This window comes from Camarhynchus parvulus, chromosome 6 (assembly GCF_901933205.1).
Source record: "Camarhynchus parvulus chromosome 6, STF_HiC, whole genome shotgun sequence".
NCBI lineage: Eukaryota > Metazoa > Chordata > Aves > Passeriformes > Thraupidae > Camarhynchus > Camarhynchus parvulus.
Window position 1 is genome coordinate 20,923,640 of NC_044576.1, and position 22,054 is coordinate 20,945,693.

Below are 22,054 nucleotides of genomic sequence, written 5' to 3' on the forward strand. Positions count from 1 at the left end.
GGTTAAACCTCACTGTGTTAGGGCCTAGAGCTGATTTTACAGCTCTAACTCCAGGTTTTTTTCCAAACTGAATTAGATTTACAAGATCGAGTGAAACACACTGTGTTATTTTGTTTCACCTGGCATTTGTGCTTGTAAACAGTACAAGAAAATCCCATATTTGTACTTCACAGAAGGCGCATGAAAAGATTTATGTCCTTTGCTCCCTCCAGTGGACTCATGGCTCTCCCTACTGGTTTTGATAACAGCCTGCAAAGATGCTTCTGTACTTCATCTCTGCTAACGTGACACAGGAGAGCTCTAATTACCAAATCAACAACTCCATAAATCAACACATATCTATGCATCATTATATTTCTCCTTCAGTAAATGGCTATGAAACTAGTTCCATGTTTAATAACTTGTCGTCTTTTCCTTGTTACAAACACTGATGCTGGATTGAGCAAATGCTTCTCCATAACCTTTCCAGAGAATAGCTTTCTCATACCCCTCAAATGGCAAGCAAACACAATTCAGAGGTATCAGTAGGAACAGAAAGGCGACCTATTGTCTTTCAAACATGCTTAAAAAGTATGGTTCTTCATAAACTTCCAAGGCAAACAAAGCTACAGTGATAGAAAAGTACCAGGCAGCATCAGCTTGCAGTCCACTAACAATGACCGCTTCTTACTCCACAGGCAAATTGAGATCTCAGTCCAAATAATTACTATCAGCATTAGGACATTATATGAGATTTCTGAGATCAAGGAACATGTGATACTCTGAGTGGCAGGGGACAGTTCCTCTTGATTGGGACTGTGGTTGTATTTCTTCACAAAATACTCAGCGACCCAACACCAAGAGTGGTGGCACTCGTGACTTTGGTTTGGTAAAGAGGACAATCCCTGCAAGGCAGCTGTAGCTTTTGACATAGCAATTGTGAAATTATTCACTTCAGATGAAAGGGTAAGGTAGACTAAACTATTTTTAAGCCTCTGATTTCCTAAGGACAGACTTTTGAAATACTACTACTAATAAAACAAATAAAGTAATTAATAAAGCACTATGCCACACAGACTACAATGCAGAATAGACCTATTTATTAGGTCAGTCGTAGAAAGGCAATTTAAAACCCAAATAAGAAAAATGGAAGATAGGCTAAATGGATTAACAGCCAAATCTTAATTCTTGAAAAAAATAATTCAAATTTTTAAAAGATCAAAGAACTGGAGAGAAGAGAACAGGAAAAGCTTAGCAAAGTGGATGGAAGAATTTAAAATTTGGAAAGTATGCTAAGACATGGTGCAAAAGACACTTCAATAATACTACTCTATTTTAACTAAGAGATTATTAAAGAGTAGATATTATAGACAGCCTGAATATATATTACTATGATTTTTAAGATTAAAGATCTCTTTATATGATGACATTATAAACCATCTATAGCCACATATTGATTTTTTAACAATTTCTGATTTGCCAACTTTTTTTTTCCATTTTTCTTTCTTTCAAAACTCACTTATAAAATAGAAAGAGGCCAGACTAACAGGTCTCCAGTTACCAGAATAATAATTTTTTCACTGAAGCATGGACATCATATCCACAAAAGCGTGAAGGACCTGGTCTTAAGTGCATTTACTGTAAAACAAAGTAAGATAATGGACAAGATGGAAGGAAGGGGAGTAAGACATTACTGATGCCCTGCCAAAATGGTCATCTGAGTGGTTGCATTTAGAGCTTTCAACAATGACTTTGCCTCACAGCATTAAGAGAATGTGAGTGTGAAACCTGGCAATAACAAAACCAATGTTTGGTCAAAATTAAGAGAACAAGAAGAGATGAACCTTCTTAAACATGAAGACTTGTAATTAATTTAATAACATTATTCAAAGTGAAAAATGTTACTAGACTGCCACTTGGGAGCTACACTTAAGAAATGTCTCATTCAAATTTCTGTTATAAACCAGGGCCTCAGAAGGAAAATGATACAGCAAGATCTGGAAACACAGTCATTTCAAAATGAAATGTGGGTCAAAGACCCACAAAAAGAGTGGATGCAAGAAAATACAAAGTTAATGACGGTGCAGAGGCAACTGGTGAGTCTCTCTCACCCTTACAGCTCAGAAAAAAATTGCCAATGCTGGGACAGATACTCGGGCTACCATAAACAGCAAGTATACAGCAAATCTGTCCAAAAAGAAACTGTAGTGTTGTGGTTTGATCAGCCCAGTAACCACGGGCAGTCAGGCTGCACATTGTGCCTTTTCCCAGCATCTCTGGCATCGGTGAAGGGTGTGGAGATACACTGCCACATTCTTTCCTGGGCTTCAGAGAAAAGGGATAGTACAGCCAAACAGTGTCACAGACCAACTGCTGTGCACTCCCTTTGCCACCAAGAGACCAATGTTCTGTACTGAACTCCTAATTAACTTTTAAGATGGGGTCTTGCAGATTTGTGAATAGAAATTTCAGATCTTTCTGAGAAAGCATGGATTTGAACAGTTTCTATTGAGTCTGTTCCTGGCAACTAGAAACATATTCCATTTAACAATGTGACTTCACCATTTTGAATTAAACTTACCTTCCAAGGTAATCTGGCTTTATAGCCACAGTCATGTTCACTTGTGCACAACAAAAGCAGAGATAGAAACCCTCAATAGGTGAGTTGGGCTTGCCTAATTTGGCACATCATCTGAGATAAGTAAAAAGAGGGGCAGGCTGCACCTGTTCATTATATGCTATCAAGGCTCTTCCCATCATCTGTTCTCATTTGTTTCCATCAGAGAAGACCTGGCATAGCTACCCTTATAATTGGAATCTGTAAGTGTGCCAGACTTCAGCCTTTTGCCTGGTGTTATCTTGACCTCATGGCATATCTTTCTAGAAAGATTTCCCTGTTTGTCCAAGGAAATGTCATAACTGGTTGAAGAGGACGAAAAGAAAGTATGAGATTTGTCACATAGTATAGGAATGACTATACTATAGGATGCAGTATAGGAATTTATTTCTCATTCAGAAATGAAGACAGATCTGAATGAAGATACAGGGCCCTCCTGGGCTCAGCCAAATGTCCATTTAAACCAGGATTCTTCCTATGAATTTTCTCTTTCCCAGCCAGGAAATTTACAGCCAACTAACTTTAATTGTTTCTTAGACATGCAAACAGAAATTTCATGTTTGTCCTTTTTTTAATGTGGAATTGAAATTTAATTCTTTGCATTTCTGATAGATTTTACAATTCAAATAGAGAAAAAATATTTAAATCTCAACTCATCACAATCAAAGGCTCAGGACAGGGGCCTTTTAGTACAAAGCCTACAATTTTCTTATAATGTAATTTTCTTGCCAACTATACTCAGGTCAGTAATGTGACAGTTAAGATTCCTTCTGTTTAAAACAAAACTGGTGTTATACTCACAGTTTGTGAAGATTATTAAGTCCTACAAACATTTCTGGTGTTAGGCAACCAATTCTGTTATTCGAAAGATCCCTGAAACAAACAAAAATCCCATAAAACATTAAGTCTGTCTTATTTATATACACACCTATGTAATCACACAAAGCATCTATATTTTTAATACCTAAGAGTTAGAGACAAATGAGAAATAAAATCTTTTCCCATAATTTAACACAACTGAATTAAATAGATTAAATAACTTTTATATTAACATTATTGAGCAATATTCCACAAATCATACTGTGACATCTAATTGCATTAAAATGGAGTTTTCTATATATGCAGTAAATAAAAGCAAAACAATATTACAAATATACAGAATTTTCCTGATCAGAGTTATTAGCACCTGCAGTTTTTAACTTAGGAAGAATACTATGTATTTTGTTCCATGCAATATTCAGCCAAAACTGACTTTTATTTTTTTACTGTTTACTCATGTTTCATCTCATTAACAGCAGCCTTTCTTGCCGAAATCACAGACACCAGAAGGCAATTAATTTTTGAGCTAGTGAGGTCAGTTTTGATAAGCACTTGGCAAGCTCTTAAAAGAGCAATACTGTGGCTTTCTGAGAGCACAAACAGTAAAAGGCATTACATTCCATAACTTTTGCCTGCAGAAAGTGAAGAAATGTTTTCTGTATAAGCCATACACGCAACACAGTGTAGAGGATGCTTGCAGGAAGGCGACAAAAACAGATATAAGCAATCATATTGGGGTAAAACCATGAATAATGCTCCTTGGTAGATTAGATTTTGATTTTTATGTATTTGGTTTTCAACCTTGACCCAAATCTTCCTTCTCACCAAGTACATTTTTTAAAAACTAATTGCAATTACATAAGGATTTTAAGTGATCATGCAGCCAAGAAAAATGTTAAAATTGATCAGAATGTATTTTTTCTTTTAGAATTAGAGGTAGTTTTCTGATTTCTTTACTACATTGTAAGGGTTCCATATTTTTCTACTGATACACAAGAATACTAAAGTAATCAAATGGAAGACTAAAGGTTGCAGTTTGACAAATCCAGTTACTGCTTTCATGGGAACACATTCAATTAGCTGGAAAATGAAGGCAATCTCTTTCGAGTTCACTATGAAGTCATCTTCTATCAGACAAAGAATATATTGTTGTGCAAGTATATGATGAAACCTCACATTAGAATGAAAATATTTCTTAAATGCTTGTCAAGGATATTAAGTAGAGAACAGCTGAAATAATACTGAGGATACAATATAGTGCATTGATTTCATGTTAGCATTATTCTTTAAGTTCTCCTAATAAAAGCTACATAGGAACTCTAAAAATGCAAGTTTAAGACAAATACATATATAGATGCATCTATATATCTTTCTATTAGAAGATGTAAGAAAAGAACCTACCCAGAATTCTTGGTTGGGTAATGCTTTGCTTTTGTTTAGGCAAAGTCTGAACACATATGGAAGAATTGCATCACAATGTGGGGCACAAAATGGGTAGCAAAAGCAGATTTTGTCTATACTAATCAATACAGGTGCATATTTCTTTAAGAGAGGTACACACTAAAATCTTATTTTTACCAAAATGAAAGAATAAACACTATTTTCTCAAAGTTTACTTCAATAAGTGCTATTTTCATAAGAAGTAACATAGCAGTGACTGAAATTTCTGTATTGTAAAACATGTTTTTTAAAAAAAAATTAGCAAAAAGAAAAGGCAACTTGCTACATTTCTCCCCAGACTAATACCTGTTATATTAAACACAATTCAGTCCATAATGTATAAAGCTGGTGCTCCTTTTCAGGAGTTAAACATTTAACTTACTAATGCTGACTCACAAAGTTGATGTTAGAGAAAAGAACTCTTCTGTGTTGAATAACTAAATGCCATAATTTTAGTGATTCATAAATTTTCAATTTCCATTAATTTTGTGTGTACCTTTTTGAGTAAACCCTGGAAATAATTCAATTTGTCATTCAAATACAAATAATAACAGTTCTCCAAATCATTCACAGAAAACATTCTGACAGCCTGTGGCTTGTCTGTCTGACTTGCCATGGCCATTTCTCTTGCAGTTGCCCACATTACATCAGCTTCTGCTTTTCTCAGCGTCATTTATATTTTACACAGGAAATAAAAAGATGTGAATGTATAGTCTTAAAGTAATTACAGTATTCAGTATTCAACAGGAGTTTACACTATTTATTCCTTTTGCTCTACTGTCTCATCCCCAACAGTTGCACACTGAAGGAGCAAAGATATTTTCTTGTTTACCATGGAACTACACAGATTTGTATCAAGTGTGGTAGTCCAGCAATTAAACAATTCTGTCTCTAGATTGCTCCCAGTGTTACTTGTTCATCTCGGCAACAGGGTTTTTTGAGATTTGGCATGACAAAACTCAACATTGCCAATCCTACTGTGCTGAAGAGTCTTTTCTTCTCTCTTGTCCAATACCTGATGAGTTCCTCTCCCTTTATTCCTTTCTCCTGGCTGACCTAAAGGCTCCACCTGTGCAGTCGGTGGATGAGCAGCCCAGACTTGCACAGGTTTCCTGGTTTTCCCACAAGAGGTCAGGGTTGTGTTATTAGAGTGTGTGGCCAAGGCAACAATTAGCGCTCATTTTTATTGTTTCATTCTAATGTTACACCTGCACACAGAGCCAGCAAGAAGGCTTCAAACCTCATGCTCTTATCTGTGTTAAAAATGTATATGTTGCTCTGGCTTCATCATTATTATGCAACATATTAAAACTGAGAGGCTGGTATTAGAAAACACAGCTACAGCAAGATCAGAGAGAGAAACCTTCTGCAGTGCCGCCAGCACACAGCGGCTCAAGACTACCACACAGCAGAAAAGCAGAGGATTTGTAAAATTATTTTTCAGTTGATTTGCAATCCTTCTCCTTCTCATCTAAATCATCCCATCCCACTAAAATAATCCCTGTTTTCTTATAGGTTTTCTCATAAGACAGCATTCATGATGGCTTGGAAAATGCCTGGCATGTGCTGATGGCCTAGTTAGCCAGTGCATGGATATTTGGAAGCTGTCACTTGGAAAATTATAATTAAAAAAGGGTTCATGTCACTTTTCCTTAGGCTGAGTACAACTAAGGAGGGTCTGTAGTCCTTGTTAATTAAAAGAAAAATGCCCAGCTGTAGAATCCTAACTTAGATATTTTTACCCTCTAAAATGTAGTTTAAAAATCAGCCAGTGCTACTGAAAGTACTATGAGAGCCTTTTCCAAGACAGAATTGCAAGAATGATAGACGGAATATACTGTGTAAGATCATGTTTCCTTAGAAAACCATTATAAAAGTAAAAAATATCAAGCAAAGTCAAGGTTGATGGTATGGAAAATGGTAAACAAATTCTACAGTATGACAAAATTTCCTTTCTTATAATGTATTTGATATGGCTGATTTATGATAAAAGTAAAAAAAAAAGTTAGTGCAGCACAAACCATTGTTCACACACACATCTGAACTGTTTAATGTTTATTTCTGTTTACTGTTTATTTCTGATTCATGTCTACAGTGATACATCATCTGCTTAGTCATTAATTAGGCATGTTTTTTACCTTTGTAGGTGTATTTGTTAGCACACTTACCAGAGATTAAACTGATGATTTTAAATGGACAAAGGTAAAAAAGAAAAAGAAAAGGAAGAAAGAAGGGGAAGAAGGGAAAAAAGGCATGGTAAATGTAAAAAGCAGAATGTGTGATTTTCTATTTTACAGCCAGTGCCCTTATTTGATTATTGCTTGGTGGCATATTTGAGTTGCCCAAGGATAGAAATGTCGATACAAACACAATTTTCAGAATAATTCAAATGGAATTAATACTTACAGGCGCTTCAGTTCTGAAAGCCCATAGAAAGCCCCTGGCTCAATTGTGCTGATCAAATTATTCTTCAGATCTCTAGAGAGACATAATAGGAGGAGCAGTTAATTATCATTTTACCTACTTTATCACTGTTATACATGTGGAGTGTGAAATGCAATGCAATTCCAACCTTTATCTGTCTCAGCTAAAACTAGGAATTTAACTAGTAGCATCAAAAACATCATCCACAGTTTATAAAAACATATTTTTCCAAGTAAGATGTTTAAGATCAGATGTTTAAAAAAATCTGTTTGCTCTAATTCTTCTTTTCCTATTTATTATTTTCAAAACAAGCCTACCAGCCATTCTTGCCCAGGAAAAAATGTTTTAATCAATGAGTGAATGAAGTAATTAGTCAGCAAAGCAAGAGCCTTTTAGCTTGCTTATTCATTGTACTGTGCACTTTACACTTAATAAATTTCTCGTTTCCACCTAGTGTAGGTGAAGCAGTTGGCATGTGAGACAAACAGGTCAGGTTTCTGTTCTGAAATGCAGGCAGTTTCTCCTATTTGGCAGATCGGTGCTTCATTTTGCACTTGCTGACAATCCAGAGCATTGGCTGTTTTACCGACAAAGAATATTTCACTGGCATTAGTAATCTTGTCTGCTCTTGACACAGAGCTTGGGGCCATGACACTGCTCTCAGCTCAGTCCCCACAGAGATTCACTACTGAACTGTCTCAAAGACTTTTGTGATGTGAACCCTGAGGAAGTGCCTCCAGTGCAACTAGATAAGCAGGCCTAGGAGACAAATGCTGTAAATTCTTGTAGGCAGTGTTCATCTTCTGACAAATTGCAATTCATAGGGAGCAACTGGTGCGCACTAATTTCAGGGCTGATATACAGACATTGCATGTTCTCAGGCTGGCCACTTTCAGAAATTACAGCACGTACACTGCTTGACTCTGCCAAAGCATGGATGGATCAACAGACATAGGAATAATCTTATTTGTGACTTTTTATTTTACTGCAGATAAAACGCACTCTAGCTGAAAGCTTGAGTTCACTACCTGTGATTGGCCTAAATACAGCAAGATTTCATCTCAAGTGTTTATTTCACAGAAGGATATATTTTATTTTCAAAGTCAAAATCATAAATAAGTTTTTCTGCACTTCCCTAGTAATTTTTGCACATCTCTTGAATACAGTTCCAAAAACTTGTGTCTCACACCCATTCTATTATAGAAACAATGTCAATGAGTGATTTGTCCCTAACTAAGAGCTGAACTGGACTCTTTAAGAGTCAAGTTCAGCTTTCAGCCTGAAACACTAATAGTCTTTAAGAAGTTTTCAAGAACTGGAAGAAGATTTAGTTGGTTTTTTTAAAATATTTTGTGGTCAAACATTTTTATCTTAGTTCCCTGGTATCAGCAGCAGCTACTAGATTTATTTTTCTTTGTCTTCATTCACTCAGGAAGTTCTGACCATTTCTTTAACTGTGAGTTTTCCACACCTTATCATAAATAAAACTGTTTAAACAAAAGTTTTGCACACCTTTCTCCAGAGTCAGCTTGCAAGGATGAGTCTTTTGTTTGGCAAAAATTAATCTACACAAGTGTTTTTTCCTTTGATGATTTAGGGTTTTTGTTCTGTGGGTGAGTCAAAGCCTCATTTTTTTTAACATTCAAATATTCAGTATTAAACATTTGTGTCTACTCCTTTTGCTTGTACTGTATGTTAAATATGTAACTACTCAGGTCAAGGAAGTTATTTAACTTGCAGAAGTAAATCCATATAAAAAAGACTGGAAGAATACTGTTTTCATCATGGAACAGCCATATTCTTGTAACTCATAAGACAAAGCAAAAATCTATCTCAAGCTTTACACTGAAGTCTTTACACACTTGTAAACAACTTAAGAGGCATAGTACATATGCAAATATGTTCATTTTAGGCAGGGGAAACTGTCAGTTTTAATAATTAATCTTTATATCAATTACATACATTCTGTGTTAACTGCCAACTCATCTAAATGTTCTGAAAGTTGCAATCAGGCAAAGTGATCAGCTCTTGTAGCCAACAGTGCTAACAGCTCAGAACAAATATAAAATAGTCAGGGTAAGTGGCAAACTGTTGACAGGTAAGTTTTAATGACAGTCAAAATAACCTAGTAGACAAAATGCCTTCCATTTACTGAAATCTTCTATGTTCTTGTTTATGGAAGAAGTTATGTTTCCCCATAACTTGTAACCACATTGGAAAAACCAGCACAACCCTCAACTATCACCTACAGGAAAAAAAAAGGTCATTTCATGTTAGTAGAAGGTAGATCATTACATGGAAAAGTGTCCATCACTTACACTGTCACAAACAAGACATCTGGCTTCCTTATTTTGGAAATTACATTTAAAATAGGTAGGTCATTTTTGTAAGGGTGTTTTCAGAAAATTGTAGATAATTACACTGCCCACAATTCTGGCACTTTCTTAGCAATTAGTATTATTGCATAATGTTTCCATATAATTCTGGCCTAACAAAATAGGTGTTTTATTCCTTGTGATTCTTGAACATTTCTTTTAATGTGATTAAAATTAATAAATAAAATTATTACAACTGCTAAAAACCAAAATTTCATACTTCTGCATTAGGAGATCCCATTTTCTTCGCAGACACTTGTATTTTTTACTAAATTACTATAATTAAAATATTAAATTAGCTTCTCCCATTTTCTGATTTAGGAAAAAGTTTGTCATATTGAAGCCTTATAGCAATTAGAATTAACTTGCACTGAGCTAAATAAAGAAACCAGGGTAAATTTGGTTGTATGTTTACATTTTTCCCCAAGAGCTACTGCTGAGGTTTGGCAAAAGGTCATGATCCAAGAGAAGCCAAAGAGCAGCCCAGGCTGGACCACACACATGCACATGTACCAGACAAGTGATTTTATCGTCAACCAAAAGCAAGAGAGAAGAGAAAGAACCCCAGTATCATCATATTGAATGACCACAGTATGACCCAGTTGAAGTCCAGAAAGAAAGCATTTTCTAACTAACAGTTATGATTTTCCATCATTTCTGATGCTGTATTCTAACTTTAAAGTATCTATTCTGAATCTGAATGACGTGTCATTAGTGGTGTGGGAGTATAGACCTGAAAATAAATCAAAACCAAGTGCCATGTACAAGTATAGATAGAGGGAAGCTACATGAAGTTAGCTATAGTCATAAAAGCTGCAGCATTTATATCCTGGCTGCAGAGCTGCACAAAATCAAAATAGGAAAATATTCATTGAACTATATTTCCCCTAATATCATTAGAGTTGCTAGATAAACTTCCTGCAGGGTAGTCTGATCTTAACTTGACCTAAATAGGTAGAAGAACAATATAGAATGGACTGTGTTATTATTAAAAAACAATCTCAAATGGTTACCAAGGAGACATTCTTTTTCACCTGCAAGTCTGAACTGATATAAATTACATACAACAACCATTAAGCACTGTCTTCTTATTTGTAGTTATTTGCAAATAATAGGCCCACAGGTAAATACAATTAAGGATTCCTTTACTAAGAACCACAAGCTGCTGGCAATTTATCAATTTACACATTAAGCTTTCAACTGACTTTTACTTTCTTAAGAGAAACCTTAAGAAAAATAGCTGACTTGAGGAGGAGGAATTTGTGTTTGAAGTATTCACTTCCTGATGACTTAGCTGAGAGGTAAATGAAACAAGAGGAACAGGCTACTAATGGGACATCACGAGAACATTTAGCAACTACTCCAGGCCTCTCAGGTGTTAGACATTTTCTGTGGCGGATTTCCTGATTTTCTGAATGTATTCCTGAGATTCTTGATGCTTCCAGGTCACTGTGTGCACTTACACAGTATAGAACATAGTGGGGAAAAGTTCACTGAAGTATAGACAGTCCATTAACAAAGGAATCACTTTATCTTAAACTATATTCTGATGTTTTGTACCAACATCTTTGCCTTCAGACATTGCATATTCTTTCTCCAACTTACAATATAAGTACTGTAGATATTTTGAATATATATTCATAACAAGAATATTCAACTAATTCCAGTACTTTGTTCAGATTCCTGACATCGATACATCTTTCATAAAAAATTATAGGTTGTACAAAGAGGACATCTGTGTTTAGAAAGCTGTCATTATGGTGCTGCAAACTCTCCAAAAAAGCTCTGAGAAGAGCAATCAGTTGTTGAGCAGATGCCAAATACCAATGAAATATGACTGACTTTCCACATTTTGCATACTACTATGAAACAACAACAACAGACAAAAAAAAAATAAGGTCACATTTTCCACTTCTTTCCCATGTGAAATATTACAGCTAAACTAAATGTCACTTTTGCCCAAGAAATGAATGCAGACTAGAGATCTCTGAAGAAAAGATTATGGTCACTGCAGCAGGAAAGAGGCATAGCCAGTGATGACAGACAAGAGTTAGCACCTATTCTGCCATCATGACAGCAACAGTCAGGACTGGCACTCCTGAATACAAGAAACAAGAATTAGGTTGATAGTGGCAAAATGTGTTTTGAAGACATTTCAAAGGTACCCATTTGAACAGGAGCCAGTAACTTGCTTATACTCTGGTGGCATAGATATAATCAAAACTTATTTCATCTCCATTGTTGGTAAATGCATTGTTGAAAAAACAAATCTCATTAAACAGGCAGGTTAAGTAACATCAGTTACCTGGTACCATCATCAGTAACTAAATTAACTAAGGTGCTCCCATGGAACTCCAGAGCTCATTTGTCGTCCTTATTTAATTTTTTTTTCTTTTAATTATGAGAGTAGATATTTAACCTACTTTCCAGAATCAGGAAAGTTATGGTTACATCTCAGTAAAGTTCCAAGAGATAAAGACAAAACTCTTTTCAGTTAGAAACATCAGATAATAAACATAAACATGCACACAAATATGGACAATAATTGTCCAATAATGGTCTGCCTTTCCAGACACAGAGGCTATAGGTCTTTTGTTTGCTTAGCATGCTGATGATGCATTTTCCTTTAATTTCAGTTTTTTAATCCAAGCAATTACTGGTTGGATTCCCTAAAACAATAGACCCTAAGGACTAGACAAAAATATGACTGCTGTCTGCTCAAGGTGCTAATGACTGATCGGAGGTTTCAGACCCATCACTTGATGGCAATTATGACATGCAGAACAACAGAAAGGTCACCACACTTTGGTTTTTAATTTAAGGCTGATGACTCATTCACATCAAATGTGCTGTGGTAATTTGGCAGTTATTCATTATTTAGGAACATGCCTATAAGTGTAAAACAAAGTACTAATAATGGCAGCTGAAACAAAGCAGAGAGAAGCTTTATGGCAGTTTGCTTGCTCAAAGAATCCCATAGAATCTTATACGTTATTTCATTTTCACAGTAATAGTCATAGAGCAAGAATGTGAGACTCAGGGTATTTGAGCTGAAGGAGCAGCATGCCAAGTAAGAAAAAAATTACTAAAAAGCTTGGTAAAACAAGATAAAAAAGACAGACTATCAGCACAAATTTGCTGATAGATTTTTATAATGTATATGATAAAAAATAACATTTTAAAAGATTAATTAATGCAGTTTATTCAATGCCACATTAAAAGATTAATTAATACAGTTTAATCAATGCTATATTCTAAATATAGCATTGACCAACCAGAATATAGGTGCAAAGATGTTTGGCACCTGCCTCTACTTTCAGCATTTTGTTATTGATCGCTCAGATTTAAATGCATTTTCAAATAAAGAAAAATCATCTATGCTTTCCAGATTCTTCTACTTTGGCATGTTTTTAAGAAACAAAAATTCAGCATTCCAAACATATGCAACTGTTCCTATATGTTTTCTTTTTTATGCCACAAACCCAGACATATGTGGTGAGATCCAATCAGGCACAGAAGCAGAAGCTTGGCACTTGTAACCTGGGGACTGAAGACAGAGTGGCTGTGCCACCCAGCCCCCAAGGAGGGGTCACTTGGAACAGTTGCGTGGGGCTCAATCAAGACTGAAAGGGCAGAAGAAATAAATGCTGAGAGCAGATAAAGTGGGTTTCAGTGTCCATAAGTCTGCAGTGCCAGCAGAAAATGCCTCCCTGCTGGCAACAAGGCCTTGGTGTGCGGTGACAGATCTGGCATTATGCTGATTACAATGGCAGAACTTGTGTCTGTCCATAACTGTGGAAAGACATGAGGAACACAGAAACCTTTGGTAGCTGCAAAGAGCCAGAGGCTTCCTTAAATTCTACACCTACTGGGACTTCTCTCTGTGCTCATGCCTAGAAGGCAGTTGAGCACGGCTTACGTTTCTTGACACGTGCCCCATGCCTCTTGAAAAATATGATCGTTGGGTTAAGAAAAAAAAAAAAAGAAAAATAAATGAGTTCAGAGATTAATTCCAGCCTGTGAGAAAACTGTAAAGAAAATCAAAAAGTCAGGGGAAAAGTATCCTCAACTTTTTTTTTAAAAACACACTGACCAAAAAAAATGTAAAACAGACACATAAAAAGTGAGTTAAACACACTTTCTACTGAGAAAGGAGTAGTTATTCCACATTTTGAGACTGCATTGCTTTGGCTTTACAGATTTCCAGCACTGTGTATTCAACATTCCTAGGTCAAATTTCAAACTCCGGAATTATAGTACAAAAATAGCATGAAATAGTGGAAATTTATCCAGAATTTTCAAAAGTGTATCTGAATTAATCTTTCATAATAAAATATGGAGATTTTCATTTTTATATCAAAGTATCAGAGGTATCAGTGTTATGAAAATGTGGTTTTTTGTTAGATAAGAAAACTTTAAAATATACATCCATCGTATCATGGAGCTTTGGGTGGGGCTTTCTTTAAGGAAATATTTGATTCTTTTTCTGTTACTGTATCAAGATTGAGCTGAAAAATCACAAGTGATTCGTTACTGAATTTCAATTTGAGATTTCAGGACTTAAAACATCCAAAGAAAAGAGGAATGAATTTTAGCCTGAGGTGTAAGTACCTGCAGATGGCACACAGATTAATCTAGGAGTACTTTTGAGCCAAAATTAAGATAGTTTATTACTCAGTGTAGATCAACAGGAATCATCTTTCCTACAAATTGTACTGTTTTCATAACAGAGAAGTAGAACACTTCAAAACCCAAGGTGAATCAATTAAAAAGCAACTCCATCTTTCTTCCTACTTACTTTTGCTTCAAAGTTTCATCAAAAGAGTAAGAATCTTAATTAACAATATCACAAAGAACATGGACACAGACACAGACACTGAGTCCAGGGACCTGCAGTAATTATTCAGCTCATGATGGGAGATGGACAAGGGAACACTGCAGTAATCTCCACCCAGCTCCAGGAACCATCACACTCAAAGCTGTTGCTCCTATTTATCTGGGAATATGGCAATGCCCAGACACATTCCAGCATCATATAGAGAAGGAAGCCCTTTCCAGAATAGGAGGGGGGAAACAAATATAGAAACCATTCGGACACTTCATGCAGTCAGTGTTAGAGGCAACATTAATTGCACAGAAATCCTGTCAATTTAAACTGGCAGTAAGTAGTTTAAGGATAACAGGCAAGAATTGCCTATAAGCAGTTTAACTCACACGGATTAAATCTTGCTGGAAGACTGGTCTGAGAATCCTTCCCCAGAAGGTCCTGTTTTATATAAACTGGGTCTTTGGTAATAACACAGACAAATTTTAGTTTTTTCAAAAACCAACCACATGTGCTAATGAGAAGGCATGCAGAATTGTCTTCTGCAGAAATGAGGGTTAATGTGACCCCCTGCAGAACCTCCTTGAGTATTTTCAGTGGACATTTTATAAATTTGCACTTTCCTGCAGGTAGATGTCAGAAATTTTAAAATAGTTTTTGCTAAGATTTCATGAAAAATAGAGACGAGCATACTACAGATGAGCTGAAAAATAAGACCAGAGGTTCTATGTGAAAGTATAATTTCTACCCATTATTTAAACTCATTGTCATATACTTTATATTCTATACAACGTATGTGTTGAGATTTTCAAGTAAAAATTATTCTAAAGAAACTAAAAAATCTTATTTGTTCTATCTCAGAACTGCCAATATGAATTTCAAGCCAAAATATATTCTATTATAAATAATAATAAGTTGGCACATACTTAACCTGTCTCTGTTGATCCCACTTGAAATGTTCTTTTTCAGCAATTTTCATGCCTTGTTTCATCACTAGTGTTTTAGGCAAAATCATAGGGTTTTAAAATAAATTTTCTTTTGCTTATATAAAAGTTTCAGTTATTCAGCCTTAGGATATGCAAAGGTTATTGAAAAACCAAACAAAAATCAACACAGACATAACACACAATAGTAGCTGGGGCCACAGGAACACTCACAGGTCTTCATAGCCTGAAAGAACACAAAAAAAATGGAGGAAACAGGAAAGAAAACACAAAAAAAAAGGATGCAGGGAAAGAAGGAGTATGTTATTGTTGGAGATCATTATTGCTGAAAGCTGTTGGCATGTTTTGTTCAGTCAGGCATCCCCTCCTTATCAATCCTTCTCACCACACAGAATAACAGAACTTTTCCCAGCTTATTTACTTATACCTTATTTCATGGCATCTCTTCTACTTTCAGCACATTGCCTCTCCCTCAGGCCCTCAGAAATAGTGCTTTATTTCCACAGGTTTCCTAGGTCAGGCCTGGGATTCAGCTATTCTCTCCCACAAATAATTCAGTTTACTCAGCAAACCCTCCTCCAGGCATGGGGGGCACACAAAAGCTGGTGGTTAGGTATGAGCAGCCCTCTTAACAAATCCCAGGGCTGCTGGAGCTCTGGGAGAGCTACATTACTGAGCAAGAATCTGGTGGAAGAAAAGGGACTTTGTGGTGGCTACTTTAACACGTGTATTTATAAATCTGCTCTTGCTACATCTTCTTAAAGGATGACAGCATCTGACACAAATCATGTGTTATCTTAATGACATCACTATATAACATTTCAGATGGATAGATCATTGGGGTGGGCTGACCTTGGCTGACTGCACATCAGACTAAGAGAACTATTTGTGGTTCTAACAGGAAACAGAAGCTGAGATATTCATAAATTTAATTAAGTGATGTGCTGAAATACAGCTAAACTATGTTACGTACATTTAAAAAAAAATCCCAGGAAAAATAAATCGTTCATGATTTAGACAGCCCTATAAACTAACTTTACAAGTGAGTTTATTTTATATTCCTGTCACTTATCACAATATTTTATTTTTATACAGAACATCTTTTATATTTTTCCTAATATACAATGCCCTGATAAAACTCGTAATGTTTGTGCTAAGGCAAGAACAATTTTGGTGTCTAATCAACTGTTTCGTAAATAAAAATTTATACTGCAGGAAAACTATGACTCAACAACAAGAGTTCAACCAAAACTCCTAGGAAACACTGTCAAGTAGTCTTACATACCTGCATTTTAAGAGGCATATAAAAATAATTCCTTGGAATAACAGCTCTTACATCAAATAAATGTATCTAAACCCGCACACGATTAGACTGCTCTGGGTCAGGAATGCAGCTACAGCTGACCCTGAGGAACTGGCATTTTATTGAATTGTACAAGTGCTTTGCACTAACAACAGGAAAGATGCTTTTAATTCTAAATTGACACCAAAAGTGATCTGCAAATTATAACCTTTCATTCCAGCCTGTAGTTGTCTAACATAACTTTCTTTCATTCTGTTTCTAATCAATTCTCTCGACTTTTAACCAGTAGTAATTTGCCCTGTATTTCATTCCCTTTGCTTACATTCCTATCCTCTCAATTTCAAGAAGAAATTCCTGGCTTTTGTCATGTTCTTACTGTTTCCTGTTCATGCAGCAACTGTAATAATTTTGACTATGTATTTCCACTAAACAATTTCCCCGGGATTACATTTAACAAAAATATGTGTCTTCTATTCATTCCTCCCATTTTGAAACATTTTAGTCTTTTACACATGAAAAGAAACATACAATGTTTTGCCCTTTTAAAAGGTGGTGGATCCTGTGCCTACTCAGAAAACACTTCACAGCACTAGACTGGGATCTAAATGTTTTTAGACAAAAAATAAAAACAGCTTCTTGACATTTTTGTCCAGCAAATGAATTATTGAATTATGATTTATGATCATCATTTTCAAACTTCATTCTTACTAAAAAATGTAATTGTATTAATTCTTCTGTAGTCTTCCTATAAAACTTTTAGATACTAGGATAATTAATGTGATATATAAAGATATTTATTATTATTATTAAAGTCATAATATATTAAATCATATATATATAAAAGCAAAAATATCTTGATTATATGAGACATATGGAGCACAAAGATAATGAATATTGTACCAGCAAAATACAACAGCATAGAGAATGCTTCAAGGTATTTAAATTACATAATACATACAATTGTAATACTTTTATACAATAACAGTAGTAGTAAATATGTAATTAATAATCAATTATCAAGTTAAATTAGATCTTGTATTTCAAATATCTCCTGCATCTCTTAATGAAGGAAAGTTGCACAGATGAGGCTTCACTACTAGTCCCTCATAACATAAGCTTTATATTACTAAACATCAGTAGGGCTACACTTTGTTATTCCTCCAAATACTCTGATAGGAGAACAGAACATCCACCAATGGAAAAATTACAAAGCACTACAGATTTTATTACTCTCTATTGTTTTAATAATGAAACTATGTTCTTTTATTTGAAACAATATTAACTGCTCAGTATGCAGTTTGGGTTGCGGTACATCAGCCTCTCAACTGATCTTCTGCAAACGCAACTCTCCTCATCGCTATTTTACTTCAAGAAAATTAAACTTGACTCTGGACCCTGTCATGTCTCCTTCTTATTCAAAACCACTAAAATATTTCTCTCTTTAGGAGACATTTATTAATGGGAAACAATGCTGTTTCAAAGTGACATTTCCTTTCTATGTTGTCATTTCTTTCAAGTGATCTCAAACCTTCTCAGCTGAACACTAGTTTTGTGATGCTGATTTCAATTCTAGGTAATTACGAATTGAAGTTCTTTATATCTATTTGTACACTAGCACTGTTTTATTAAAAGATGAACGGAAATCTCCCTAAGAGGTGGCCTGATGTAAAATCAGTTTGCTGGGGAGCAGGTCACTCCAACTTTCCTATTTTGAATTTAATTTCTATTTTGAAATGTTGAGAGAGAATTCCTGAGAATTGTTACTATAACTCACCTCAACAGATTAGCAACAGCTGGCACAGAGCTCCATAAATAATGCACACATGATTTAGAGTCTTCCTTTTCTAGGTTATTTTCATTTAGCCAATATTAAGACATAAAATACTTGTTAAATTCGTACAAGCAGTATCAGTAAGGAATGCTGGGGCACAGCCAGTCAAGTCATGTAAAGCATTCACAAACTGGCACAGAAACATTGCTGAAAAGAAAAGCAGGACTGGATAATCTCTTCTTCAAATCAATTGCCCTGAATGGCAGAAATAATTTTCAACACTTTCAAGTACTCAAAGCATATCAGACTCAGAAAGGACTTAATGCCTAGCAGGGCAATGACAATATACACTGGTCACCCGGAGCACGGTAGGGAAAGCGTTGGCCTGGGTCCAAAAAAGCACTTAGACAACTAAAGTAAAACTTGAGTGGAGCATTGGTTCTGAGTCCCAGAGTGCAATTCACAGCCCCCACTTCACCTCCTACGTGTCCCAATGGCTGCAGCTACTTCAGCCTCCACTTTTCAACTCCCCAAATTTCAGAAAGGTGCTGGGCATGCCCAACACCTCAGAGCCTGGTGACACACAAGAGCCCTTTTAGGATTTGCAGGCAAGACCTGCAGACACCATGGCTCTCTGCGGGGCCAGGCAGGCTGAGAAGATGCCACCAGCAAAGCCATGAAAGCAAAGCACAGCCCAGCATCCAAGGGAATGGCAAAATATTGCCATGCAGCATTCCTACAGCTGGAGACATGGAAGACACTGTTTTGGTACCACCCTCACCCAGAAGGGATGCATAACTACATTTGAAATACTACACAGGAGCTAAAGAAACTGGCTGGGATCTCTGTTCCCTAAACCAGTATTTTTATACGTTATCGAACAATTGTTTACAGCAAAACCAATTATCTCCTTGTTGAAGAAATACCCTTGGCACTTGTCTGCTTCTGTTCTTTCCTTTCTGGCCCCATAAATCTTGAACACTTGAATACATACTGGCACAGCTCCATTTCAACAAGATCTACATCCTGGTTAAGGCCTTTCCCACAGAGGCAAGTGAATGTGCGATGTGGTCAGGCTGAAGAGGCTGAACCTGAGTCCTTCTCCTCCAAAGTAGATACTCCAGCCATCAGGCCAGTACAGAAAGCACATTTACCTTCTTTTATGACCACATTTCAAAAAAAATATGGAGTCAGTCATGCCTATAAAGTGGAATGGTTTCAGTAGATGTATTAGGTTACAAATCCCAGTCCCAGGAAAAAAACTTGTCAGGCTTCAGCACTTCTGAAAGGCTCAATGCCAGTTCAGTCCCTCAGCCATGATGGCTGGTTTGGATTCTCTTCTTACAGACCTAATTCTCCCTGCTCACTGTATAAAGAGCTTAGGCCTCCAAAGAATAGCTGAGAACTACATTTTGAAAGCCAAGTATCTGTTCTACACATGACAGTGGTGAGAAGCACTAAGTCTACTATATCTGGTTGCTGATGGGAGCCTTAGCAACTTCCTCAGCTAGCAAGCTGCTAAACTTTCTGTTTAAGGGCTGTATATATTATTTACTACCCATTTGGCTGGGTTTAGTTTGTTTTTAGCTGTTTTCAGATGGCTTTGAAATAGGCCAAGACAAGAATCAACCTTCTCTTCAATCCAGCAAGAAAACCCAAGACAGGGGTGGGAAAGCAGAGCAGAGAGCATAATTAATGTGACACTTGCTCCTTTCCAACGCAGAGTGCTAAGGTACATGCTTGGGATTGCAACTCCAATTTCTAAGTAGTGGCACAGTGCAATACCCATAAGAAACACTGCAGGCAATACTTCTAAAACCAATTTATAATTTCATAAAAACATAGATCATGAGGCTAAATATGATTTTGCATTTTTTTCCATATAGAGCACTTTTAAAAGGGTTAATTCTGAAGAACAGCATTTTCCTCTGGAACAATATACACTATGCACATATTCCACTCTTATCCTTTCCCCTCTGCTGATAAGTGGTGGGAAAGGGCAACTCAGAAAAAATGTCATCCCCTATCTGTCTCCCACTCAGCACACGCTAACCCAATTCTCAAAAAGTTCATCAGTGTTCAGCTCATTAAATTCAGGATGGGAAGGATGAGAACGAAGCTGCAGCACTAACTGTGCACAGTTTGTGTTTACCAGCAAGAACACTGTATGCAGTGTTGCTTACAACGTACCCTGTAGTTAGGAAGCATTCTTGTTGGCAGCTTTGACAATTTATCTATTCATATCAAAGTGAAAGAGAGGCTGCTTTAAAACTGGTGCTCCTTGCCCTAATGGGAAAAGAAGAATATTAAAAACTATTACAGTGAAATCTCTGTTGCCATCAAAAGGTCGTTGATTCGACAGACAAACAACCTAGTGTTAATGATTTAACAAAACATTTTTCACACAGATTACATGCTCATCCGTCAATATATAGTATTTTTCACATCAAGAAACTAAAGATAATTTGTTTTTACAATGTCAATTACGAAAAAGTGTGTGAAAATCAAATACAATGCCGAAGTAATTATGCTCTTACCTAGGTAATGTAATTAAAAACACAAAGAAAAGAAATGTTGCCATTGTTTGGACACAGACTCATTAACAAGAGGACTGTCCTAAAAGGAAAACAGTCTTGCTGTGAATTTTTTTCAGCAGTCTTTTGATTTGAAAAGATGTATATTAAGGCAAGCACATAGGCCCAAATTTCATCACTCACTTGTCTCTGTTTTGAGCACGTTCAAGCACAAGGGAGAGAAGGTAAGAGGCTGATTTTGACTTTGTGAAAGTAACTACACCAACACATTCCTGCCAAATAGTGTGTGAAATAAGATAAACATTACACAGCATTTCAATCATCCTCAAAAAAAATAGAACTCATACAATAATCAAAAGAGTAGAGGGCAGTTAAGATTCTTTCACTTACTTTGAACATAAGTTTTTCAGCTCAAGAAAAGTATATTAAAAATATCTTGATTTGAAATTTTCAGCATACTAAAAAAACCATATGCGGACATCTGTTGTACAGAGAACCAAAAAATGAGAAGCTTATCTCGCTCTTTAACCACAAGCTCTCCTGACAACTTTATTCTATATGCCTTTCAAGAAATTTAAATGTAAATTATTTATCAAAATATTAATAGTCAACAAGTAAAGTGATAATGGAATTTTTATGCAGGTTTCAAAAATATTTTGCAGATAAGGTCAAAATCTACATTTAAAAATCCAGCAAAATCCATCATCATTAGACAAATTCAGCAGTTGTAGTTGCAATCATGTATGTATTTCTCCATAACTGATGATGACAACACGTTTGTTTTTTATGTATGAAATAGAAAATGTATTGTATTTATACAACAGAAAATGTATTTAACTATTCATTTTATTGCTTTTAAGTGTTAGCTTGGTGAATGCTGCTATTAAAAAAATATGAGTGTTGGAAATGTTGACAGATGACAGGCAGGGTTTTTTGGCTTTGTTTTGAATGAAGGCTCCTCTTGTTGAGCTAAATATAGCCACTCTAACTTTGACTCTATGCAATGTGTGGGTGACTGTTCCA

General features: G+C 35.9%; 1 protein-coding gene across 3 annotated transcripts in view; it reads right to left on the reverse strand.

The window, feature by feature from the left end:
• LOC115905082 (adhesion G protein-coupled receptor A1-like) overlaps positions 1 to 22,054 on the reverse strand; it is a 253,460-nt gene that overhangs the window by 152,902 nt on the left and 78,504 nt on the right. For 2 of the 3 annotated variants that reach the window (XM_030951166.1, XM_030951167.1), the window contains one exon: positions 7,262 to 7,333. In XM_030951166.1, the coding sequence (XP_030807026.1) occupies positions 7,262 to 7,333 (72 nt within the window). Of the gene's footprint in view, positions 1 to 3,397; positions 3,470 to 7,261; positions 7,334 to 22,054 lie in introns of all 3 variants that reach the window. The other variant, XM_030951164.1, reaches the window with a different exon arrangement.